Genomic DNA, 26,218 nt, shown 5'->3' with positions numbered 1-26,218 from the left:
CAACCTCCCCCACTATTGACATGCCCCATAGAGTGGTCATTTGTTACAGCTGATGAATCTACATTGACACATTATGACCCCAAATCCATAGTTTACATTAGGGTTCACTCATAGTGTTGTATATTTGAGTTTGGATAAATGTATAATGACATTGAGCCACCATAATAGTATCATGTAGAATTGTTTCACTGCCCTAAAAATTCTCTGTGGTCTGCCCATTCATCTTCCTCCTAATCCCTGACAATTGCTGATTTTTTTTTTTACTATGTCCATAGTTTTGCCTTTTACAGAATGTCATGTGGTTGGAATCATACAATATGTAGCCTTTTCAGGTTGCTTCTTTCACTTAGTAATATGCACTTAAGATTCTGGAGCCCCTTACATTTTTAACATGCATATTTAGTTATACAGTTTCTAAAAAAATGTTTAAGTTATTCAATACCTCTTTTTCCAGAGCAATATAAGGATTTTAGTGCCCTTTAATTGCCCCCTGAACACCCATTCATATTTTTGTCAGAACTTTAGTTCTCCACTTTACAAAAGAAGTTTATATCATACTTGAGGCAGGGTGTCTAGGTTTTACAGGCTAGTAAACAAGCTGGATGACACTGAGCAAGTTGCTTAACCTCCTTTTGTCTGTTTCCTTATTTTTAAAATGGGCGAAATAATAGTACCAATTTCAAAGGGCTGTAGCAAGGATTAAAATGTAAATATATGGTCATGTGGCAATTACTCTGATGCAATAGTAGTTTCCAAGTACGCTCCTAGATAGACTATCACAGAGTTCATGGAACAGAAAGGTGCACAGACCAAAGGAAATGTTCAGATCACAGTTTATTCAATCAATTTGAAATATGAAGCAAAATGTATGGTAAGAGAGGTGGGCTGGGTAAAACACACTTAAGGTGTAAGTGTATTAAAGAGTCATAGTAGCTGAATCTCCGCAAAGTTGACATATCGTCTCTCTGTTGCCTCACCTTTCCCTGCTGATGATGTGGTTACAAGGACCAGAGTGGAAATTTAAACAAGGGAGCCCAACATACTAAAGGTGTCTGAGGAAACAACACACACTTACTCCATAAGAGAGTTTGTTGGCAAGTACACTTGGCCAATAGCTATGCTCTCCAGTTAGCCCGATGGGCAACTATGCATTTTATTTGCCTGAAAATCCAAAATCGAAGTCAAATACAAAATCAAAGTCGGCAATAGGTGGCCAATTAAAGATCTCACAATTATTGTGTGTCTCAGGTGCTTCATTTATACTTAGGGTGTCATAAGTATTTGTTGCTTCATTCGTTATTTAGCAAATCATGACTATTAAATGCCTATTTTTGCCCGTCTATCCCTATCTATCTGTGTTCATAGACTTATGCTCTCCTTATTTTGCTTGATAGTCCTCAGCTTACTAACTTGCTTATCTATGCTTAATGCAGCTAATGAATTTCATCCATCCCATTTGTTTTCTTGTCTTCTGGAGCAGAATTGAATATTCTCAGACAATACAGCAATTGCATATTGTATGTAGAAATAACTCAATAAATGTTAGCTATTATTATATAAGATGGCTTTAATATTTTAATACTATCATCTAAGAGTGAAGATTAGCGATCTAGTTAAACTTGATCAGATTAAACAACTAACTGAAAACCTAATATTCAAGTTATTTGGCTTGATTTTGATCTGAAGTGGATAATAAGGTGCATTAAAGTCAGATCTGTTTACTATGAATTTAATTTATCCTCTCATCATTCCAGTTGTATAGATTATTGGCAGTTACTGGCAAGGCTAGTACTACTTTTATTTTTTTTCCCTTTCCTCCAGGCTTATCCTCAGTTTGTTCTGACCTACCTAGAGGAGCTAACTGGACAAGTGGATGTGACCCAGACAGAGTATCACATTCACCATGGTGCCCGGACTACAACTCATCAGGAACATGGTGGCAGCTTAGCAGAAGAGGTCAGTGTAGTGAGCCAGAGGCAAGACAGAAATAGATCTCTAAAATGTATTTTGAAAAGAGAAACTGTTCAAGTTGTTTTCAGGAGACAAGCACAAATTCACATCTTAGTGATACTGATTGTTTAAAATCATACACATAATATAAATATCTATATGCACGTTTATATTTATATAAACATCTATATATACTCATATAAACATTATTTTATTAAATAGTGGATGACCTTGTAGCTTTCATTAGGACTGCTGCCTTTTCTTCTGGTTGCATACAAATGATTTTTGTGCTGAATGAGGAAGACTGGAGGAACCCTGGAAAGTGTAATGTTAAATTTGGGGCATATGTAGCTTAGATATTTCCACTCAATGAAAATTAGCTACATTATTGTTATATTTCATTTCTTAGGTTCTGCAAGAAAGTGCCAGCATCCCTGGTCTGAAGCAACTACCAGAGCCTTCAGACACCCATTTAATGCCAGAAGGTTCTCTTGGGGAGACAAGGCAACTGACAGTGGCACTGGTGAGGAAACTGGAAGAGAAACATCCTAAGGCTTCTGCTCAGAGGTAGGGCACTGACAGAACAGAGCTTTATTGCTCAATGACATTCGATGTTTTCCTTCAGTTTCATGTAAGATTGATTTCTTGAAGATTATTGAAATATCTCAAAAGCCCTTTGGCTTGCAAGCACATTCATTTTCAGGTCACATTTGATGAAGAGAGGTGACATTCATGTGTATTTCATTAAAGTTTGATGCATGGTATTGTTTATAAGTATACTTAGGAAGGGTTGCTGTCCTGGGATCTCACTAAAATACTCTGAAATAACATAATTAGAGTGATACTGAGCATATATCCAATTGTGAAAATACCAAGAGGTTTTAAGAACATCAGACCCGTATAGACAATTCTTTTTGTGTTCCATGACAAGATTATTATATTTAGACCTGAGGATAAATGCACATTGGATGGTCTTAAGCAGTGATAATTTTAAAAATTGACATAATTTCTATAGAATAAAACTAACCAATGATTTTGCTAACCAATTGAAAATCACCCTTGGTTGGAAAATAGAAACTATTTCTTTGATCCTCTTTATTTAATTGGAAAGTTAAAGTCGATGTTTATTATTAGTAGTAGCAGCGTTATTATTATTTTGTTCAGTTTGATGTTATAATTCACAAAATAATGTTACAAATTGCAATTTTAATATAATAATAGTTAGAAATTAACTATTGCCTGAAGTGCTCTTAAAGAGTAATATAATTCTTACTGTACTTTCTAACATTCGAGAGAATTCCTAACTTTAAATATTCTAACTGTAGATAGAAATGTCAGTTGCATGAAGAAAGAAAAAAATGACAACTTTTAACTTCTTTTTTAAAAACCTTTCCAGCTTTATAGAGATAGAGTTGACATATAACATTGTATAAGTTTAAGGTATGCAATATGACAGCTTTTATTTCATTTAAAAGCTATCTTATATTCTTAAATTATATATTCCTGCCTCAGATTTTTAGAGGAGAGGAACATTTTTTTTTTCCTGATAACAAAAGGGACTTTTCAATTTATTGTCTCTTTGTTATCTAAACCTCACTTCGGTTTCGTTGTTTTGAGTAAGACAGGGCACAGATAAACAAAAGAACAAATTTAGTACCTTGCTGTATCATAGTCTAGGAATATCCCAGACCTGTACAAAAACTAAGTTCTAGTTCTTTTCCCGCTACTTGCTTTTTAATCGTATGTAAGATTCTTAACTCACCAATACCCCAGAACACGGCCACAAAGCCCCAGCAATTCAACCAGGCCTCTCTGTTCAGGTCACTAGAATGGCAGGCCCTTGGGAGCAGTCTTCGAAGTTTTCATGTAAAGTGGGAACTCGGGGAGAACTGGGCCACTGGGGAACTTAAATACGGTTTTATGAGACCATTGTTGTTGGCCTTTCTAGACTCACTTGGCAGCCATTTCTACTCTACGTTTTTTGAGAGCATGAGGGGGCTTGTCATTATACTGGGTTCTACTCAAGGAGGCACAGGTTCCTGCTGCTCCTGGATTTCGGAAACCTGTAGGGGATTTCCATGTTTGTCTCCTGCTGGCCCAGGTCCTTGTGGGTCAATGTGCAGGGACTCCAGTGATAACTCACCTAATTCTCGATGACTCTCTCCTTCCCCAGCCTGGAAATTTTTCTCTGAGGGTTGAGGACATTGAGTGGTCGAGGGATTTGTCTTCTGTATTTTTTGGTTGTATCTCCCCTGAAGCAGTACAGTCTGACAATGGAACACTGGGAGAAAGGCATATAGTATTAGCGAACCCAAAATCCCACAGTACAAACAGAAAAACAAACAACAAAGCAGTTAACGTCAGTTACATAACATAATACTTGTTTGAATTGTTAGAATTACATGTCTTTGAATTTCCAGGAACGTAGTAAGCACTCAATGAGTAGTTCTTGAAAATGTGCTGAAAATAAGTAGAGTAGAAAACAGTTTCTCATAGGGGTTGTGGTTAGATTTGTGATTTTTAGTCAATAGGGATTGACTAACCACGGTTGGGATTTTATTTCATAAGAAAATTCCCGGGGTCCTTATCTTAGTGAGCATCCCTCAGGATCTGTGTCTCAGGCTACAGCAACACTTCCAGTCCTCTTTTTTTTCTTAAAGCCACAGGGATTTATCCTCATTCTCCTCTCCACCCCCACAATTTACCATAATAGATGTAATTTCAGTTTCTCTCCTTCTTTCTGTTCCTTAACAAAGTTATTTTGAGTAGAGAGTAAGTACTTAGAGCAATTACTTTCTTCCCATTTTGGAAAGAATTGTTGGGCAAAATTAGAACATGGTACTGAATTTGGCATATTGATTACTGTGAACCTTAGGTTGTCTTGTTAGGTTTACATGCAGTCCAAATATAAGAGAATCGGTGCATTATATTATCACAGCTTTAAAAGAGGGCTTTACATTTCCTTGCTTTTATCAATGATAATTTTACAAAATACAGAATAAAATCATTACAAAAAAATAAAGGAATACTGTGAAATGATCTGAGTTGTGGAAATTGAAGAAAGAAATGGAATTTTAGAACAAAAACCATTAATGAGCAAATAATCTGGAGAAAGAACATAAAATTGAAAAGAATAAAAAGATACAGAGATATAAATGCATGTATTTCCTTAGAATAGCCAAAGAAGGAGAGAACCACAAGCAGTCAAATTTGGGGAAAGACAGAGAGATTGGTAGTTATGGGCAGGTAGTACGTGAAAATGAAAGATAACATTCAATTTTTAATAACATATACTGACTTTGCTTAAGTGTTTTATGTGCATTATTGCTCAATAACCTATGTGGGATGTAAAATAGAGTTATTCATCTCTCTTTTACTGATAAGGAAATTGAGGCACAGAGAGATTAAGTTACTTTGCTGACGGCCTTCCACGTAGTAATGTAAGGCAGGCCTATCTGAGCCCCAGGTCTTTTGCTTAGCTTCTATATTATTCTGCCTAACCGTTCATGTTCTTGTCTTAGTGATTATTCCAAATCTTTAGGCTTTCAAATGGGGCCTATCATTTTGACTGGATATCTTGGAAAGGGACCTTTAAATAAAGTGGAACAGTTTAGAAAGGAAATAATAAAAGATATGTCAATATATACAGCTTTCAGTGACGGCTAAATAAGAGGTAGAAAATATAAAAGGAGACTGTGAACCCCTGATTTCTTGTTGAATCCAACAGCCTAGATTTACTGATTTACAAGGCTTGCACTTGAATGGATTAGAGATTTTTAAAAACCTCTTTCTAATAAGGTGACTATAACTTGTCATGATTAGCCAAGGTATATCCCACCTCGAAAGGTGGTTCAGTTCAGCTTTGTATATACTAAATTTTGTGATAAGTAACTAATAGCTGTCTTTTGTGGAATATTTACCAAGTGTCCACTGCTACTGAAAGTACTTATTCTTATAATAATGTGATAATTTTATTTAATTATTGTCATGATAATCTGAAGGTAGAGGGACTCTTAAAATTCATAAAGATGCAACAACTGAGGCTCAGAGTTATTTCATAATGTGCTCAGTTATACAGCTGGAGATGGGAAAGATGGGATTCAAACCCACAACCATTTGTACCTATAGACTGTGCTCTTAACCACTGTTTTATTATTCATTCCTAGTAGTATTTATTCCAATGATTTTATAACAGGATGTCGTCATACTGAATAGTCATTTTAAGTTATTACTAATATTTTATGTGTATTACATCGTAAAAATTTGATTGGACTATTGCCATTTTGAATGGGTGGATTATTTTGAATTATAGCCTTAAAAAAATACTATAACAATCACCACAAACCCAAAGACCAGGCTTTCCCATCTATGGAATCATTTAATTTGATACACATTTCAAATATTTGTGAAAAGCAGTCTGATTATTGATCTTTATTATTTTTTTTTTTGTAATGGGAAAAAAAATATTTTTTTTGAAGAAAAAAGAAAATCTCTTACTGTGTGAGGTCTTTAATCTGAAGTTCTTAGTTCATGATAGGTTATATTTTCTTGTTTGCTTTAGTAGCACTTAAAATGTTTTTTCTGCCTCTATCAGTGAGATACAGCAATGCGGTTGTCTTCTTGCTTTGATAAACTGAGTTGTGTGTACATTTCATTCTAAGTTTAGTCCAAAATAAAATAAATGCTGTATTCTGGCATTTTTAAGTGTCTGGAATGTGTTTGTTTACATTAGTTTATCCGATGGAGCCCTTTACCTTATTCAAATTGAATAGGGGGTGGGGAAGGACTGGGACAGCCGACAAAGCACACTGACCCAGCTTGTCACCCAGTGACCTGTGAGAAGGAAATAATGAACTGTGAGTAGCTGTCATCTTAACTGTTTCTGACAGTTTGCCTTTGGGCACATCTGTGTTAGTTGCATTGGAAAGGCCTTTGTTCTTTTCCCACTAGTGACTTTGTGGAGCGCTGAGGGGTTTGCTAGCTACTGGACTCTTAAGCAGCCCCTTCCTTCCCAGGGAAGCAAGCAGCTGCCGTGGATCACACTGACGTTTCTCTTCATGACTCAACTTGGCATGTACTTCACTCTTTCAAAAAAGAATATAAATTTACAAGTCCTTTGATCTTTCTCATTTAAAATATACTTTAATGTCTCCTGAGTTTTGATACTAACAACAAAGCAAGTTATGAAACACGTTTAGTATTATCCTAATTTTATATGGATAAAGGTAAAGATTAATTGATAGCTGACCAGGTGGACAGGTGACTTGAGGGAATATATATCCAAATATTGACAGCTGTTATTAAGTTTTAAATTTTTCTTTATTATTTTCCAAATTTCAAGAATTGATTATTATATTTGCAATAGGATAAGGATCAACATACGTTATGAAAGCATTTTTAACATTGATACATGCTTTATTAGTAGGAATATTTGGACTAAAATAGGTAAGGATATGTTCTATTTTGTTTCACATTTTCCACTGCTACCTTTTAAATAGATTTCCATCTCATAATTTAAACTTGCAAATATTGTAGTATTTATGTTTTAAAGTTGAATCAGTGCGTGAAATTGTTATAATCATTAGGAGATGTAATTTGATAAGAAACAGGTGTTTCTGTCTCCTGGTTTCCTGAAATATCACTACTATTTCAATAGCAACAAAAGCAGGACATTTTGAATAATACATATCATACCCTAAGAGAATTGTTTAAATTAAAATCAAAGCTTCGTTTATGAAATATAATTTCTGAATCAGTGTTAAAGCCTTATTTACATTTTTACAATTGCTATAAAATCAGTGCTTCTAGTATAATTAAAGCTGGCTACAATTGGTGTGTAATAAACACTGAGTATATGGTATTCATTTAGTTGTATTTACTTTTCCAAGAGAATATAAATCCAAACTATACAGCAATGGTCATTTTTTATAAGGCCTTTTTTTTTGATCCATTATAGAATAGAAGAAATGAGGCTTGAAAGAAATGACATGTTTTTTTCTGCATTCAAGGTTTTTCTCTCAGTAACAATTTTGAGATGCACTTGCTAATGGAACTATATTATAGTCTCCTGCTTTTCAAAGAAAGGTAAATTAATAATAATGAGTTCTTTAAGCAGACAAATGATGGTCATGTCTATATAATTATAAATTGTAAAAAAACCCACATATTTAAAATTGAAAGTCATATTCTGATTCTCTTGAGTATTTAATAGCATATGATTTATTATTCTGTTAAATAATTTATGTAGTTTTGCATATCATTGATGGTAATCTGTAACCATCTTCTGCTTAGAACATTCTTCTCATTTTGTTCATCAGATATCCACACACTTTTTGTAGAGACAGTGAATGTATGGGTCAGTTTTTTGTTTTTTGACTTTTTTTTAGAGGGAGGGAGAGGTAGGGGAGGGGCAGAGGGAGAGGGAGAGAGAGAACCTTAAGCAGGCTCCATGCCCATTGCAGAGCCCGACACAGGGCTCAATCTCAAAACCCTGAGATCATGACCTGAGCCGAAATCAAGAGTCAGACGCTTAACAACTGAGTCACACAGGCGCCCCGGGTCAGTTTTGATAAGAGCCAGACTCTGTCTTTTTAAGGAAAACAAACTGTTCAAATTGCTACACTCAAATTCTTATTTCTAGAACTCTTACCAATTAAGGAAAATGTTAATATAATAATTGCTTTTGATATTCACTAAATCTAATTACACATCATAGGATTAAAATCTCATATTAGCTTAAATTTCTGCTCCTAGCTATTGAAATGCTCAGCTTTAAGCATTGGCCTTTAACTCTTTTATAGTATATACAAGACTATGGTGTTGTCTTTAAGAACACAAGATTATTGTGTATTCCAGAGATGCAGAGAGATGCTTATAATTCTTTTTTTTTTTAATTAGAAAAGTCAAAATATCCTAATATTGGGATACTGTTGCCTGTTTGTGTTTTGGTATATTTTTAAATGAATTCCTGTGTGTTCTCTGTGAATTAAAATAAAGCAAACAAATAATCTAATTTCAAATTAAAAAGAAGCACCTGCTTCTTTGAAACAAAGTCCAAATCACACATTCCAAAAGATTAGGTTTATGTCCATAAAGGTGCATTAATTCAGAAATTATCAGAGGATTTCGAATAAGCACTTCATGATGAATTTTTTTTCTCACTTACTGCCCAAACCTTCAGTTATGCTGCTTAATTTCTATATCTTAAAATGTACTGTTTATCTTTCTGTTTTATTCGTATTGTCTATAAAGCTATTCAAGGTAGGAGCGGGAAACTCTACTCCTACATTCTTCAAACTTGTAGCCCCCAAACTAGAATGTCTATATAGTATCATAATAGTGAAAGTAGTAGGTAATGAGGTTCTAGATTTGAGTAATGTGGATGGACAAGGAGGAGACGGGCGGAGGAAGTGTTAGGGCAATATATGGACTTGGACGAAAGCAGAGTTCAAGCAGTCAACATTCCTGTAGGTTAGCTTCCTAACTTGTCTACCTCCTTTGACTCTTGTTCCCCGACAGTCCATTCTCCACTTAATGGCCAGAGAAATTATTTTGTATTCATAAGTCAGATCTTGGGAGTCCTCAGTTTCAGATCATCCAATGACTTTTTATTTCCTTTAGAATGAAACCCAAGACTTTACAATATGCTACATGGTCCTACTTTGCCAGGTCTGTGGTATCTCTCTGAACACCATTCTCCCCTCCCTTCCTCCGCTCTAGCCAGCTGGGCTTCCTGGCAATGTCTCAGGTTTGCCATGCATGCTCACAACCCATCACTCTTTCCCTGCCTTATTTTTCTTCAAGGTACTTACTTTGCCTATCATATACATAATTATTTACTGTCTGAGTTGCCCCATTAGAATGTAAACTCCATTTCAGCAGGAACTTTGTTTTATTCACATCTGTACCTCCAGGACCATAACATACCTAGTACATAGTGGATACTCAATACAAGATTGTTGAATGAATGAATGTATGAATGAATGAATGAAGTAGTGCAATTAATGGAAATAAGAAAATAGAAAAGGAATTCATCTGATCATTCATATGTGTATTCATCCTCACTGTTGGATAATTGTAACCTTATGACCTACTCATGTGTCAATCCAAAACTGTACCTATAACAATGGTATTCTGATTTTCATATTTCTCATTTTTTCATCATTTATTAATGTGTGAATATTTATTGAGCATTGTCTATATTCCAAGCATCATCCTAAGCACTGGGGATACAATACTGAAAAGACGGATATACTTTCTTCCCTCACAGAGCTGCCCCATAGGGTCTAACAAGGAAGAAAGATACTGAACAAATCACTACAGTAGAGAGAGAGTGAGGAATGTATTGTAGGGAGAGGTAGTTCATCGTGAACACTCCTCCCTGGTGATATACTTTGAAAGTATGACTGAACATCTCACTTACTGACTCACAATTCTTCAGTATTTACCCATTTCCTACTAAGTTAAACGAAACAACAACTGGCAGACCCATCACACTCATGCCAGAACCTCCCTGTTCTTATCCAGGCCCAAGCTGACTGTACTTGGATTATGCTGGGTTGCTTTGCCAAAATGCCCTTATGTCCTTTTTCCTATGTAAAATCCTACCTTCTGCAAGGCCCATCTTCACTGACTTTTTTCAACCTTTCTTTTTTCTGATGTATACCTCCAATGATATAAATTTTCCCGTAAGCATGGTTTTCGCTTCGTTCCATCAATTTTAATGTCATGTGTTCATTATCATTTCCATTTTGTTACAATCTTTGATTCTCGGATTATTCAGAAGTATATTTCTTAATTTTTCAAATATATAAAACATTTCTGGTTTGTATTATGTTATTGACTTATAGATTTATTTCACTGTGGTTGAAGAACATTTTTGTTATGATCTCAACTCTGCCATTTATTGAGATTTGCTTTATAGCCCACTCAATATCTGGACAATTTCTACAAATGACCCACACGTACTTGAAAAGAATATGTGTTCTATAGTCTGGGGGTGCAGTGTTTTATATATGTCAATTAAATCAATTTTGATAAATGTGTTTTCAGTGTATACTTACTGATATTTTGTCTGCCTGTTCGATCATTTACTGAGAGAAATATGGTTAAAATCTCCCACTATAATTGTGGATTTGTCTATCTCTCCTCTTATTAATTTTATGAATATTTCTTTTCTATAATTTGAGGCTATTTACTGAGTGCATATAATCTTAGAATTTTGCTATCTTTCTGATGAATTAAACCTTCTGCTGTTATAGAATGTTCCTCTTTATCTCTAGTGATCTTTTTGACTGTAGTCTATTTTGTCTCATTATATATGGTGACCTCAGCTTTTTTGTCAGGGTTTGCATGATTATTTTTGTATCCTTTTATTTTCATATTTGATCTTTATATTGAAGGAGTGCTTTGTTTGAAAGCTTATAGTTTTTTTTTTTTTAAATGCAGTGTGAGAACCTATGTCTTTTAATTGAAGTATCTAGTCTATTTACCTATAACATAATCACTGATACTTGGGGTTAGATATTAAGTCTAACATGCTACTATTTGATTTTTATGTGTTCAATATATTCTATGTCCTGTTTTCTTCCCCTCTTTCTTTTTTCTTTTTTTGCCTTCTCTTGGATTTATTGAACGTTTTATACTATTTTATTCCCTTTCTCCCAACTATCTTGGTAGTTACACATTTTTTTACTATTCCTTTAGTGATTATTCTAGAGATTATACATATATCCTTGACCTATCAGCATCCAATATAAATTCATTTTTTTTACCACTTCTCAGATTATTCAAGGACCTTGGAACTCTTATTTTCTGTATATATACTTTCTGACAAAAAGCTGATGCATGTTTTAATTCTATATGTATTTCAAACCCCACAAAACATAATTAGTCAATATTCATTTAGTCTAAGCCACATTTTTAACCTTCCTGTTGATCTTTCATTCTGTATGTCTGGACATCCATCAGGAGTCATTTTCCTTCTGTTTCAGGAACATCCTTTAATATTTCCCTAAGTGTGAGTCTGCTGCTCATGAATTCTCTCTATTTTAAATTGTTTTAAAATATATATTTCACTTCCAAATTCTCATTTTCATATTTCTACTGAGGGTGAAATTCTAGGTTGTCTGCTATTTTTTTTTTTTTTCAGAACACACTGAAAATATCATTCCATTGTGTTTGGCTTCCATTCTGTTTATTTTAATTAAGAAGTCATGTATCAGTCGTATTTCTCCTTTGAAGGCAATGTTGTTTTTCTCTGGCTGACTTTAAGGTTTTTTCTCTTTGTATTTGGTTTTTACTATGATTTTTCTTAGTGCAGTTTTTGGGTTTTTTTTTTGTGTGTGTTGTTTTGTTATTTTGTATTTATAATACTTCAGGGTTTTAGGGCTTGAATCAGTGCCTTACTGTGTTTTATCAGTTTTGGAAAATTCTCTGCAATTGTTTCTTCAAATACTGTTTCAGCTGCATTTCCTCTCTCTTCTCTGAAGGAACATGAATGACGCGTATATTAAAAATTCCCTTTTTACTCTAAACTCTATGTTTCATATGCTCTATTTTGTCTTTTCCACCCTTTGTTTCCTTAGGCTTTGGTGTGGATATTTTCTTTAGACCTGTCTCTGCGATCCTCAGTTCTCCAACTTTTTCTAATCTGCTGCTAAATCCATACATTGAATTCCTTATATGTATTATGATATTTTTCAGATATAAATTTTCCATTTGTTTTTTATGGATAATAATATTACTTCAATTTAATCATTCTTCTGTTATTGAACAATTTAGGTAGTTTTCAATATTTCAAGTTTATGAATTTCACTGCAACAAACGTCTTTGATTTTGTCCAGAATGCATCCATTCAATCTTTGAATATTTATTAAGCACCTTATTTTCTCTGTCCAAAACTTTTTCGGACACTAGCATTTACCCTACTACGTTACTAGTGAAAAATCTGACTATGGTTTTAAATATTGTGTTGATTATGAGGTTTGTTGACTTACTGTTTTTATTTTCTGTTTTATAAATATTTTCTATTTTATAACTTACGTGATCAAAGAAGGGGCCTAAAACTTACTTTCTAATAGCATTTTATTTTCTCTCTGAAAACATAAGCCATCCTTTATATTTTTCATGCTTTCAAATTGGACTACAGAGTTAGCCAAACTATACAGTATACATACACTATCTTAGAATTATTCTTACTTTTTTAAAAACAGAAATACTAGGAATCAAACTTTAATCATGAATAGTCTCTACAAATATTTATGAAAAATAAATTGTTTTTAACTTCAGTTAAGTTACTTAAGAATAATTATGTTGTGGTACACCTGATCATTTCAGTTGCCCATCAGTTTATCAATTTGAATACAGCTTTTTGAATAACTCATTATCATCTGTATGTTTGTCATGAGTCTATTCTTTTTTGACAAAAAGTCTCCAATTGGGCCATTCTGTGAATTAGAGGCAAGGGGATCAGCTGAGCAGACAAAACAATATTGTAATATTCATTTGCTGAGAATACATAGACTGTGATTTGATTTTGATTTTTTTACTCCCATTGCTAAACTTTGTTCACTGTATTCTCTCCTGTTCAGTTACTCCCTAATACCTGAGAGTCAGTTCATTTATATAGGATACAAAATAAGCATTAATTTCTCACTTTTATATGCACTCATTCATTTGATAAATGTTTTTAAGTGCCCGTTCTATTAAGAGATATGATATAGCTTCCTAATTGACATCTCAGAATCTGGACTGAGATTAGCCTAGCTTCCAGTCCTAGTTGCAAGTACTCATGGTTTGATTTTGGACAAGCTAATTAATATCACTGATGCTAATTTCCTCATATATAAAGGGGGATAGTAATTATTGTGAAGTTTAAATGATATCATGAATATTAACGTTTAGCTCAATTCCTGGCACATAGTAAATACTCAGTAAATGGTAGCTTTTATGATGATAATGATGTCCTATTATTAGTATTGATATTAGTATTAAATGCAAGATATCATAAAGATGCAAACCAATTCCTGCCTTTAAAAATTCTGAAATCTCATTAAGGAGAAGCTGTGCACTGCTACATTTTTAATGTTACTCAAAAAGTAATTTTTGAGTTCTCATTGGATATAGAGAATTATACTACATGGTATTTGAGTATTGAGTATTTGAGTACAAAGTATCCCTCAGACTTTAAGGAATAGACACATACTAAGTAGGTATATTCACAAAGAAATAACTTAATGGTGACAAACTACAGTCATGCTATAAAAATGTGTTCTTAGCTTTTGTGAACAAAGGAAATTGGATATATCAAATCACTTATATCACCAAGTTGGGGGATATAAATAAGTATGGTAGTCTGTTTCTCTAGTAAGTTTAAATATAGTTGGAGAGACAAAGCAAAGAGATTAAAACTTTAATGATTTATTATTTTTTATTACTCATGTTTACCATTAAACTTTTGAAGAAACAAACAAAATAAAAGGAAGAGGGAAAATACATAATTCTAGATTGTTAATTTTTTAATTTCTCTCCTTTATGTTTTGTTATTGTCATAATTACAAAAATGGGGACGTGCTAATTTTTTGTGTTTGATAATGACAACACCAGACATTAACATGTTCTGTATACATTTTTACATAGCATTAAATCTATGCCTATATTATTGTTGTTTAGTGTGAATCTTAATTTGTGTAACCAGTGCCACATTATAGAACTCTAAGATGTTTCCAGGTTTTTTGCTCTTATAAACAAGGTGGCAATAAACAATGGATAGAAACCTGAAACCTAATGGAGGTGTTTGATAATAATCTCAAATAGAATTTTCACACAACAGCACACACACACAGAGATAGGCACACACACACGAGTGCATACACAGCTAACTGGAGATATCTGAATAAGAGCTGTGGATTGCCACAAGGTCAATTGCTTGGTTTTGATACTGCACTGTAGTTGTGTAAGATCTTATTATTGAGAGAAATAGGAAGAAGAGTTTATGGTACTTCTTTTTTTTTTTTTTTTTTTTTTTTTTTTGCCTGATTTTGTTTTATTTTTTCTGAGTAAAGTCATCAAGCTGTGCCTCTAAGTTTTTTCCTGTCCCACCACCTCTCCTTGTACAGGGCAATCACCAGCAGTGGAGAAAGCTGCACACCAGCCTTTAGAACCCAGCCTTTAAGGAGGCTGATGAACTTAGCTTGAACGATTGGAGTTTCTCTTAATCCTGTTTCCTTGGTAAAGACGTATATAGTCGAGTCCACATGATTTAGAGTGGAACCAGGGCCAGCCGTGTTTAAGCAATGGAAACTCACGATGATGGGAGGCCGCTGCAGGGTCCCGGCTGTGTGCTGCCCCATTCCCGTGGAGCGTCTTCACTCCATGACCCCCGCAGCCACCCCGTGGGGCAGGGCCTGTTTGGAGGTGAGGACATTCAGGCAGAGGGAGCGGAGCTAAGTTGCTCAAAGCTATGGTACTTCTTTATACGTTTCTTTGCGACTTCATGCAAATTTATAATTACTTCAAAATGAAATGTTTAAAAAAGAAAAACGAACCTTTCCCAAGTAGAAATTGGCAGGTCAAAGCACAGAATACCTGTAAAAAGAGAGCTCTTCAGAAAGAAAATTACTTGACTGACTCTTGATCTAGGCAGACTCAATACTCCTAAGAAAGTTTTTTGTTTTTTTGTTTTTAACATATAAAAATAGTTATCTGGAGCCTCTGAAGAAAGGGACCATTAGCACTAGACACGAAGTGTTTCTCTAAATTAATGGCATTCCACAGTATTTATCATAATTTTAATAGAGAATTCTGGACAAAGATATTTAGAGACTTATATTGGAAGTCTATTTCTCTATAAGAATAATAAAATAGGGTCAAATTCAATGAATTGTGGGAGAGGTGAGGACTTTGCCTTATGTCACTTGTAAGAAGTGGGTCAGACATGCAGGAAATTCTCTGACTAGGAAGAATGAAATTTAAACTCCTAAATTTGAGATTCTTTTGCCTTCTGCTTTACTCTTGGAAAAACAAAAGTGTGTGTGCGCGTGTGTGTGTTTGTGTGTGTGCTGTGTTCAGGTTGAAATTGAAGTGCTCCTTCATACTGAAGTGTATCTACACATACATACATATGAATATACTTGTGAGACTACAGATAACATATATGAGCATATTGATATGAGACATAAGATCTCATATTATTATGCTTACAAGTCTTGTAAAATACTTATTATGATTTACTAGAATGTCATATTTCATTATTCCAAGGTTTAAAAAAGTATTTCTAACATCTCTCTTACTCTGTCATGAATGTATAAATGATCAGGTTATCATTATTCCAAAATATCAGCATCACATGCTACTGTAGTAATAATGGCCTGCATTAGTTACCTATTGTTGTATAACAAAAATACTACAAATTAGCATCTTAAAACTCCCAGTTTTATTATCTTCCAGTTCTCTAGGTCAGAAGTCCAAGTGGGCTTTCTGAGACTTTGTAAGGCTGAAATTGTGTTGGCCAGACTGGACTCTTACCCGAAGGCACTAGGACAGAATCTCCTTCTCGACTATTTCAGGTTGTTGGTCAAAGTCAGTTCTGTGTGGTTGCAGGACTAAGTCTCCCTTTCCTTGCTGGCTGTCATCTCAGCTCCTAGAGGATGCCTGCATAACTTGGCACATAGCCCCTTCCATCTTCAAAGCTAACGATGGTGTATCAAATCTTCCTTGTCCTTTGAATCTGACTTCTCCTTCAGCTACCAGCTGGAGAAAACTCTGCTTTTAAAGGGATTTGTGAGTAAATTATGCTCACCCAGCAAATCTCCCTACCTGAAGGTGGGCTGTACTGTATTACATAATATGATCATGAGACTGATAGCTCATATTCACGGGTTCCAGGAATTAGGGCAGGACGTCTCTGGCGGTCATTTTTAGAATTTTACCTGCTGTACTGCTGCTTCCAGGTAAAGGACTAGTTTAGATAATTTCTTCATTTATTATATTCAAACTGTAGAATTCCTTGCAACTTCATGTGTGCCTGTACTACAGAAAGAATAGGGAAAAAAATAGAAGATAGCATTTAAAGAGTTTGAAAAAAAATTACATGCCTTACAGCCTAACATGGCTAAACAGCCACAATAAGTAAATATTACAGATAGTACTTAGAGTAGGGCTTCAGTTGTGACAGAGGAGAGCAAAAAAAGATTCGCAGGTATTGTAGTCAGTAACTGTAATGGAGCTTTCCATTTTACTGGCCGGCAAGAGTTCAGGAACTCAACAGTATAACTGATGCCTGTATAACTAATGGAGGTGATAAAACTCCCAATACAAACTGGTTTAAGCATGTAATTTGGAAAGAGCCCTGGGGAAATGTTGGTTTCCGCCCTCAACTGATTAGATCCCATTTTCTCAGTTTTGCCCTCAGGATTCATGAGGAGGGAACATGGTGTCAGCAGCTTCTGCCCGTAAGTGTTCTCAGGTCTCAGGGCCACAGAACTTCCCCGAACTTCCCAAAGAATTATAAACAAAGCCTCTGTTGGGTCAGGTCCCATTCGGAAGGGATCACTGTGATGTGCTGATTGGCTTAGACCCAGGTCAGGTACGTCAGCTCTGTTGTCAGGGTGTGGAGTCAGCCTCCCTGGAACCACCTGGACGGAGTCTAAGGGAGAGGTGGTTCCCAGAAAGGACGAAGGGTGCGTTGCCAGGGGGCAGTGAAGGATGCTGACCTGCATGAGCCAGGATTGTCCACAGCAGTGTGTTTACCATTCAGAAGATGCTTTTATCGGTGTGCCTGGCTGGCTCAGTTGGTAGAGATGCAACTCTTGATCTCAGAGTTGTAAATTTAAGCCCCATTGGGTGCGGAGATTACTTAAAAAAAATGAAAATCTTTTTTAAGAAAGATATTTTTATAGATACATTCAATACCAGTGAGTTATATACAAATATCTCATTTGCTCACTAGAGGGAAGCAGCAATAATGGGCTGAAAGGAAAGGTGGAGAGTTATTTTAGGGATATTCAAACTATGCTCTGGAAGACCTCAGTGTTCCTCTGCTGCTATACAGGAAAAATTGGAAAGCTTAGTTCGATTCACAGAAGAAACTGCAGAAATTTTCCTTCTTTATTTTCACAGAAACTTTTTAAAAATAACTTTGGAGCTTGATAGCATTTGCTTGTTCTAGGACCAAGTATAAAATGGTAAGGTGGTCTCTGATTTAGCACAGATTGTGTATGTGGTATTAAAATTTATTTATATTAGTATTTTACTACATTCTATTAAAAAGCATAAAAAAATTCTATGTGTTTTGTTACATGAACAAGTTTGAGGACCATTGATATAGTCCTTTCTTCTCAATTGCATTTGAATAAGTTGAGGCCCAAAGAAGTTAAAGAACTTGTCCAAGGTCACCCAGGTAGTTAGTCAAGAATCCCGGTTTTATGTGTCATTCTAAAACTTCCCCATCTTCCATGCTTAATATTTTAATATTGTCTTAATTTAATCTTACATTGTTGGAGAACTTGATTGTTAATGGAAAGATTGGTAAATGTGTAGGGATAGGAAGACAAGAATGAAGTTATAATAATAATAATAATAGTAATAATAGAATTTTATTAGAATGTAAGTTGTATTTGTGGGCTTTGCTTAAAATAACAAATGTTAACAGGGTGTTTGGTGGGAAAATTTAGAAATGAGGCTTAGTTGTTTAGTCTGACTTTTTGTATAAACATACAAAACCCCAAATTATCTAGTTTCTTCTAGTGTTTTTACTTATTTTGGTTTTTACCCCACGGTGACTCCTCATAGAAGTCATCTAGAGGCAATAACACGAAGTAGTCAAGAAGAGACAGAACTTAGACTAGCTGGGTAAAAACTAACTTTGGTAAAGCCCCTTTTTCTCTTTGCGTTTTACTTGCCAGTTCTACAAGTTAAGGTGTAATTCCTCAGACGGTGGTTGTGAGGATTAAATGAGATAATACATGAAATCAAGCTGCAACATAAGATAGTAGATAAGAGCACAGACTTAGGAGTCAAATTCCCTCGGTCCAAATTCTTACAAGCTGTGTGAGTTTGGTCTAGTTACTTAACCTCCCTGCTTCTATTTTTTCATTTGTAAATTAGAAATAATGATAACATCAACTTTATAGGATCGCTGAGGATTAGGAGAATCAATATTGGTAAAACATTTAGAATAATACAGGTCCATGTATATAGTACAGGCACTCATATACAAATGAGTAAGTGCTGAGAAACAGTGCTTGGGACATAGCAAATGCGCTGTGCAAGTTATTTGAAGGAGTCTCTAATCACACCCTATCACCTTGTTTTATTTCCTTCACAGCACTTAGCACTAAGATTTGTAATGTCTTCTTGTCTGTCTTTCCCCTCGAAAATACAAACTGCATGAGGACAGGGACTGTCCCATCTCTTTCACTGCTGTGCACTCAGAGCCTGGAAAATTGCTCTACACAGACAGGACAAACTCAAGAACTATTGTTGAATGAATCAATGATTAAAACTACCAACATAAGCATAAATCCCCTAAGTACTTTAAATGTAATACTGCTACATGATAATGCCTCTCAATGAGAAGTCTTAATTATTTTTCAGGCCTTATCTGTATTTCTAAATGAAATGCGTACAAATTTCTTTGATTAGCTATGCTAATTTGACATTTACGACAGGCAACAGAATGCACAGTTTCATTTAGGATCTTTAACATACTGTAAATACCTTGAGCAAAACGTAATTGAGATCTTTTCTCCTATTCACATGAATGCATACGATGCCTTGGTGTTTTACCACATTAACCCCCAGAGGACTTGCAGTTTCTTAATGCTATTGACCTAGCTTTTCTAGCTCACAGCTGTTTCTTGGTATAGTGTCTGACCTCTGGGACAAAACAGAGTTTAGGATGCTTTTACATTAGCTCCAAGTTTTTATTTTTTTCTCCCAAAGTACGGCAAACTGATAAAGTTAATTGTCATATTACCTTATATTTTGACACCAAGACCTCCCAACGCTAGGCCTTAAAGGGCTAAACCCATAATTATTAATGATTTCACAAATGGGAATTTATTGGTAAAAATTCCTTTTTGTGTTTTACTACAAAATACATGGACTTTTTGTTGTCATCAGTTAAAATTATGGTTGAAATTAGTAGCACATATAAATTCAGCAAATTTATGAGTTCCTTTTGTGCCAACTCGGTGCTACACACTTTCTATAGATTATTTAATCTCATGAAAATTCTTTGAGGGAACTATTATTTCTACCATTTTTTTCTTATGAGAAGAGTGAGGCCCAGAGAATTTGCCTGATGTTCTAGGGTCAACTAGTAACTGGCAGAGCTATGATTTGAACTTCAAGCTCCAGAGGCTAAATCCACTATTTTTTCTACCATAGCAGTGATTCCCAGATCAACAGCATCAGCATCTCCTGGGAACCTTGCTAGAAATGAGTCTCAGGGCCTGGTCCAGAGCTGGGGTGAGAGTCAGGGCAGCAATCTGTGTGTATCCTCTGGATAATACTAGCTAACGTCTGAGAACATTGCACAAACTCACAAGCCTACACAGTTTGGCCTAGCCAGGTAGATGACTGGGTGAGTTAAATTACTTTCATTTTTGGGAAAGATGTATTTATAGTAAAATTTTCAATTGTACTTTTTTCTCAAAACATAAGGCTCTCTTAGGTCTATTTTTACAGTCCTTTATTTTAATTTTTTCATTAAATTCAGTTTGACCATTTTTTTTTACACAACTATATCACCATCTCCATGGCCAATATTATTTTCAATGTGTATCTGAAATTTATTATTGCTATGGCTTGTTTCATATTGATGATATTAAAATTGTCTCTTTAAAGTTTATTAGTCTTCATGCTTTGGGTTTAGGTTTTTAACGATTGTAGCCCTGTTCAAAATGCAATTAATTGTATTCTTTTTGTCACCTGAGTAAATACAAATGAGTACATCAATTTGTTCTTTTTCCCTTGGAATCAGGGGACTAAATCACCTTATTTTATTAACAAGTAAATCTGAAACGGGTTGTAACATATAATATGACCTCTTAAAATACCATACCTATTGTAATTTAAAACCCTGATCATATCATTCTTTTCTTCCCCCTAAGATTTGTTTATTTATTTGAGAGAGAGAGAGAGAAAGGGGAGAGGGAGAGAGAGGGAGAGAATCCCAAGCAGACTCCCCACTGAGCACGGGGCCCAGTGAGGGGCTTGATCCCATGACCCTGAGATCATGACCTGAGCTGAAACCAAGAGTTGAACACTCAACTGACTAAGCCACCCAGGTGCCCCTGCTTATTCTTTTTCATGTATCCTATTAAAAGAAAATTTTGATATGTTTTCCTTTGTTTTTCTTTTTCATTTCAAATCCTAAACTTAAAGAAAAAAAAATCCCCTAATGTGTAAAGTTGTGTAAACCAAGGACTATAGCCTATAACCATAGAGTGCACACTGCCTGATATAGAGTAGGAGTTTAATAAGAGATGAATAGGTTAAAATGATACTTTTGGACACAACTTTTTATTTATTTTGTTACCGTGTTTATATGAATCATCACATAACTAAATAAGCACAGCAAGCACTTATGATCATGCTGATAAGATGTCAGCATTTGACAGTTACTTTTTCAAATTATAAAATTTGAAGTTAAGAAAAAAAATTGATGTTATTACATAAAAACACTCTTTCTTTTGTAACTCCCACTTTTTTCACTTCTAGCTTTTAAACCTGCTTGCTCTATCTATCAAAAAGGATACCTCTTTTCAAGTGTATCCAAAGAAAAGCACTTCCAACAATAGAATCGTTCCCCAGGAGAACTGTCTTGTTGTGAGGACGTAGGATTTGAGTCACATTTACTATTTGGGTCTTCAACCGTGCTCCCCGCCTAGAGCACTATTAACTACAGAGACCCATTGACAGAGAAGGTGGTGAGCCTGCCGAGAGGCCAGGAAGTGAAACAGGTCAAACAAAATAATTTCTGGATACTCTCCTTTTCCAAAAATCTGTTATGAAATCTAGCATTGATCTCTAGTGTATTTTACTTGTTAATTGACCCAGAGAATCAAGTCTTCATCTTTGTGACATTCACAGCCCAAACAAATTATTATAATTCCAAACTCTCCTAGAGTCTTGTTCTGTTTTTCAAAGATTTGGCAGGCATTACAAACATGAAAGCATGCACAAAAATGTTAAAATTTCTCCAACAAATCATATATATTTTCAACTGATTTTAAAAATATAATAAGTAATCAAGACAATAAAATAAGTATGATGCTAAGAAGAATAAAGAAATTAACAATATACTTCACATATCTAAATGCTTATTAATTCTGCGTTTACATTCATTAACTGATTCACATTTCTATTTCTGTTCTCTGCTGTTCTAAAAAACACTAAATAAGAGACTAATGCTTGCTTGAATCACCTTTAAAGCTATGACAAATGGTGGGAAAGGATTAGCATCTAGGAAGATAAAAATTATAATTAAGGGTCATCCTGATAAGAGGAAGAAATATTCAGATGCAAGCCAATTCCATTCTTTAGAAAGAGGTGGTAGTTCACTGAGGGAAAACAAACAAACAAATGTTAAGTTGTTCACGAGCACATCTGGCAAGGTAAATTCTGGGATAGTACAGAGATGAGAGACTTTCAGGATTCTCTTGGAAATGCCAAGTTTTGAAAAGCAAGTGGCTCCTATGTTTTTTCAGCGTGTCCCCACATGTGCACAATTATAGTCCTACCAATTTGCCTTAATATTGGCTCTACTCTGACTAGAATCCATTTCTGGGCTGAGTGTCAAAACCTGAGGGCTAATAGGAACATCTTAGAATTTGGGTTTTGAGAGCCTCTGAATTCAGAGACACCGGGGATGATCCTGGAGGGGAGACTAAGCAAGCATTTCCATTCCTTGACTTCAACAAGAGTACTTCTGCTTTATATGTTGAGCTCCCGCAAAGGCAGTGCAGTGTTAGGGTTAAGAATATAGATGTTCTGTCAGGTTGCTTCAGTCCAGGTACTGACTCAGCTCTTACATGACCTTGTGTGAGTACCTTACTTCTGTCTTCTGTCTCTGTTTTTCATTTCTCTATGATGGTACCTAACTCTAATGGTTGGATTAGCGCCTGGCACGTAGTAAACACTCAGTAAATAGCGATATGAACAAAGAATTTTGCTAAAACAAAACAAAGCAAAACAAGCACCAAAAAGTAAACCATTAATTTTAACATAGTTATAAAAACTAAGGGTTAAAGAGTATGAGGGTCATTAATTTTAACATAGTTATAAAACTAAGGGTTAAAGCCATTAATTTTAACATAGTTATAAAAACTAAGGGTTAAAGAGTATGAGGGTCCCTGTCCTACTTCTGCTATTTCTTTACTAGACTATTCCACACAGTGTTCTTTTATATCACATATATTGATTTTATTTTATATTCTTTGTTTTACTAAAGATTCATAAAGCATGTATATTGTGTTTATGTGATTTGTTTTTGAATGGTTAGGTCAGGGGACAGGTGGGGAAGACAGTCATGTAATTTGCTTTTCTTTTTTTTTTTTTTTAAAGATTTTATTTATTTATTCGACAGAGATAGAGACAGCCAGCAAGAGAGGGAACACAAGCAGGGGGAGTGGGAGAGGAAGAAGCAGGCTCATAATGGAGGAGCCTGATGTGGGGCTCGATCCCATAACTCCGGGATCACGCCCTGAGCTGAAGGCAGACACTTAACCGCTGTGCCACCCAGGCGCCCCTGTAATTTGCTTTTTACAGTATCTGTTACTGAGACATAAGTAGATTAAGATTTGATGATGGATTTTTAAGAATGATAATGACAATAATATTGATAATAATCTCTACGTAATGGTCAGAGGAAGTAGGATTATTCTATATGATATGAGAAAAGAGATCAGTGATTTAATAGTGATGTTCACAATAGTGATGTTATTTAAGGACATATACGGAATATGGTGAATAATTTTTATCTTTCTCAAATTCAGAATAAATAAGGGGAATGAACAAGGATTTCATTGAAGCACCTTCAACAAAGGCCTGTCGCTTGCCAGCTATTCTGCTAGGTGTGAAGAGATAGATCAGTCTCAAAGAGATAAGCAGTTTGTCTGATGAAATACTCAGTTTCTAAAGAATAGAGCAACTTCAAAATGATTACTTACAATAAAGTTGATTAGTGCCAGAAAGAAGTTCACTTATAAATGTAGAAGGAATGAAGGAAATAGGAAATTGTCATTAGAACAGCATAGCAATAATTGCTGCAGGCAAGATCCATAAACAGGCTAAAATTAGTGGGTGAAAGTTTAAGGTAAAACAGCATATTTCCAAATAAGGTTTAGGAGAATAAATATTCAAGTATCTATTAGTTACCAGGGACAATATAATATTTTACAGTGAAGTAACTTGGTAGATAGCATCTTAACCAAATGATCAAAGTTAACATCACCAGTAATAAGACCAACGGACATATGAACCTTCTGAAATGATCTGATGACACTGACTTCTGTGATATTCCTCCCCTGAATCCATTACCCAGTCTAATAATAAGAAGATATCAAAGAAATCCAAATTAAGGGATATTCTACTCATGAGTTTTCCTCAGAAGTTTCAAGGTCTTGAAAGGAAATACTGATCAACTATCACAGATCAGAGAAGATGAAGATCCTGGAAGAGAAAAAGGACATTAGTGGAAAACCTGATGAAATCCGAATAAAGCTTAAGTATAGCTAATAGTACTGCACCAATGTTAATTTCTTAGTTCTGATAATCATATGATGGTTACGTAAGATGTTAACATAAAGGGTAACTCGAAGCTCTCTGTAGTATTTCACAGCTCTTCTATAAATTTAAAATTATCTCAAAATAAAGAGTTAAGAAATAGAGCTGAATCTTTTGAAATTCTCAGATTTCTTACGTATGATTCCAAAACAAAGCTAGTGCAGAAACTAGAGAGCTACAAAAATAGCTCTAAGCTTGCAATTTTGTAGAATTTTTCTGTACATTTTCTCATTTTTCAGAAATGTATTTTTCATATCACCCCCTTCATTAGACAATGCGATGTTGTTCCAAGTCAGTTAATGTGTATATAAGATGTATATAGAATGTATATATGAAAGCTGCCAAGGAGACTTCTTGTAGTATAAAGTTGTCATTAACAGATACTCTGTTCAGAGTATATTTCACAATGACAAGGTTAACTTTCTATCTTCATTTGACATATTAGTTAGGCTACTGAAATCTTTGAAATCTTCAAATAATAAATGACCATTCCCATTTGGAAGATAAATTCCATAGAATTTGAATTTGAAATAGGTGTCAAATGACATGAAAACAGAAACAAAACTAAACACTTGTAAAACAGAATGTGTGTGTGTTTGTGTGTGTGTGTCTGTATAAATTTTTTTTCTAATTGTCTAGAATTTCCTTTTGACAAAGGTTTAAGTTCTACCTCTCTACACTTAAAAGAGATCTCTTTGGGCCAGCTTTGTAGGGTGGGCAATTTTTGTGCCTGCAATTATCAGACAACATACAATCTTGTGCATAAATCATTGCTGCTGCAATTAGCTCATTTACCACTTCTGCCCTGGAGACAGAGGAAGCCGCCCTTCCCTAAACAGCTGGGATGGAATTGCTGGAAGGGCCGTCTCTCCCTTTTGATAAACAGTCATAGCCTCCCACCTCTGCCAGGTGTGTCCTCTTTCACAAGGATTAGGGGAGGGACAGGGGTTGCTACCTTTTAAAATAAAAGATCCACTAAATTAGGAGAATTGATTATGTCCGATCTAAAAAAGAGTAAGATAATTGTCCTGAAGTACTTGCAAACAGTCTGGGGTTTATTTTATCTTCCGATAAGCTCTTTAAACACCACATGGCTAAACCAACTAAAATAAGAAAAAGCAAACTGTCCTCACAACTTCAAAACAACTTTTCTTTTGTGGGAACAAGAAAGTGACCTGTAATTATAGCAAAAGAATGATGTACAAATCTGTCCAATCCATTTGTTGCTTGTGTTCCTGTTGTTTATATGGTTGTCCCAATTACACTTTCGGTTTTTATTTTTGTTTACCCTATCTCATTAGTATTTTTCCCTACAGAATTTTTTACTCCTCTCTCTGAGGCATAATTGTATTATAGCAGTCTGAGGAGTCACTTGTTTTTTTCCTCGGTTATAAAATGTCTTCCTTCCATAACACTCTGACTTTTTAAAGGGAATTGCATAGAAAAACATTAGGGAATAAAATATACGAGACTTGAG

At 34.9% G+C, this 26,218-nt stretch overlaps 1 protein-coding gene across 1 annotated transcript in view; it reads left to right on the top strand.

Annotated features, from left to right (window-relative positions):
* DCDC1 (doublecortin domain containing 1) overlaps positions 1 to 26,218 on the top strand; it is a 414,959-nt gene that overhangs the window by 235,459 nt on the left and 153,282 nt on the right. Inside the window, exons 17-18 of the mRNA XM_040638911.1 lie at positions 1,822 to 1,956; positions 2,360 to 2,517. Of these exons, the coding sequence (XP_040494845.1) occupies positions 1,822 to 1,956; positions 2,360 to 2,517 (293 nt within the window). The remainder of the gene's footprint in view (positions 1 to 1,821; positions 1,957 to 2,359; positions 2,518 to 26,218) is intronic.

This window comes from Ursus maritimus, unplaced genomic scaffold, assembly GCF_017311325.1.
Source record: "Ursus maritimus isolate PB19 unplaced genomic scaffold, ASM1731132v1 scaffold_23, whole genome shotgun sequence".
Classification (NCBI taxonomy): domain Eukaryota; kingdom Metazoa; phylum Chordata; class Mammalia; order Carnivora; family Ursidae; genus Ursus; species Ursus maritimus.
This window is presented reverse-complemented; position numbering and strand designations above follow the sequence as displayed.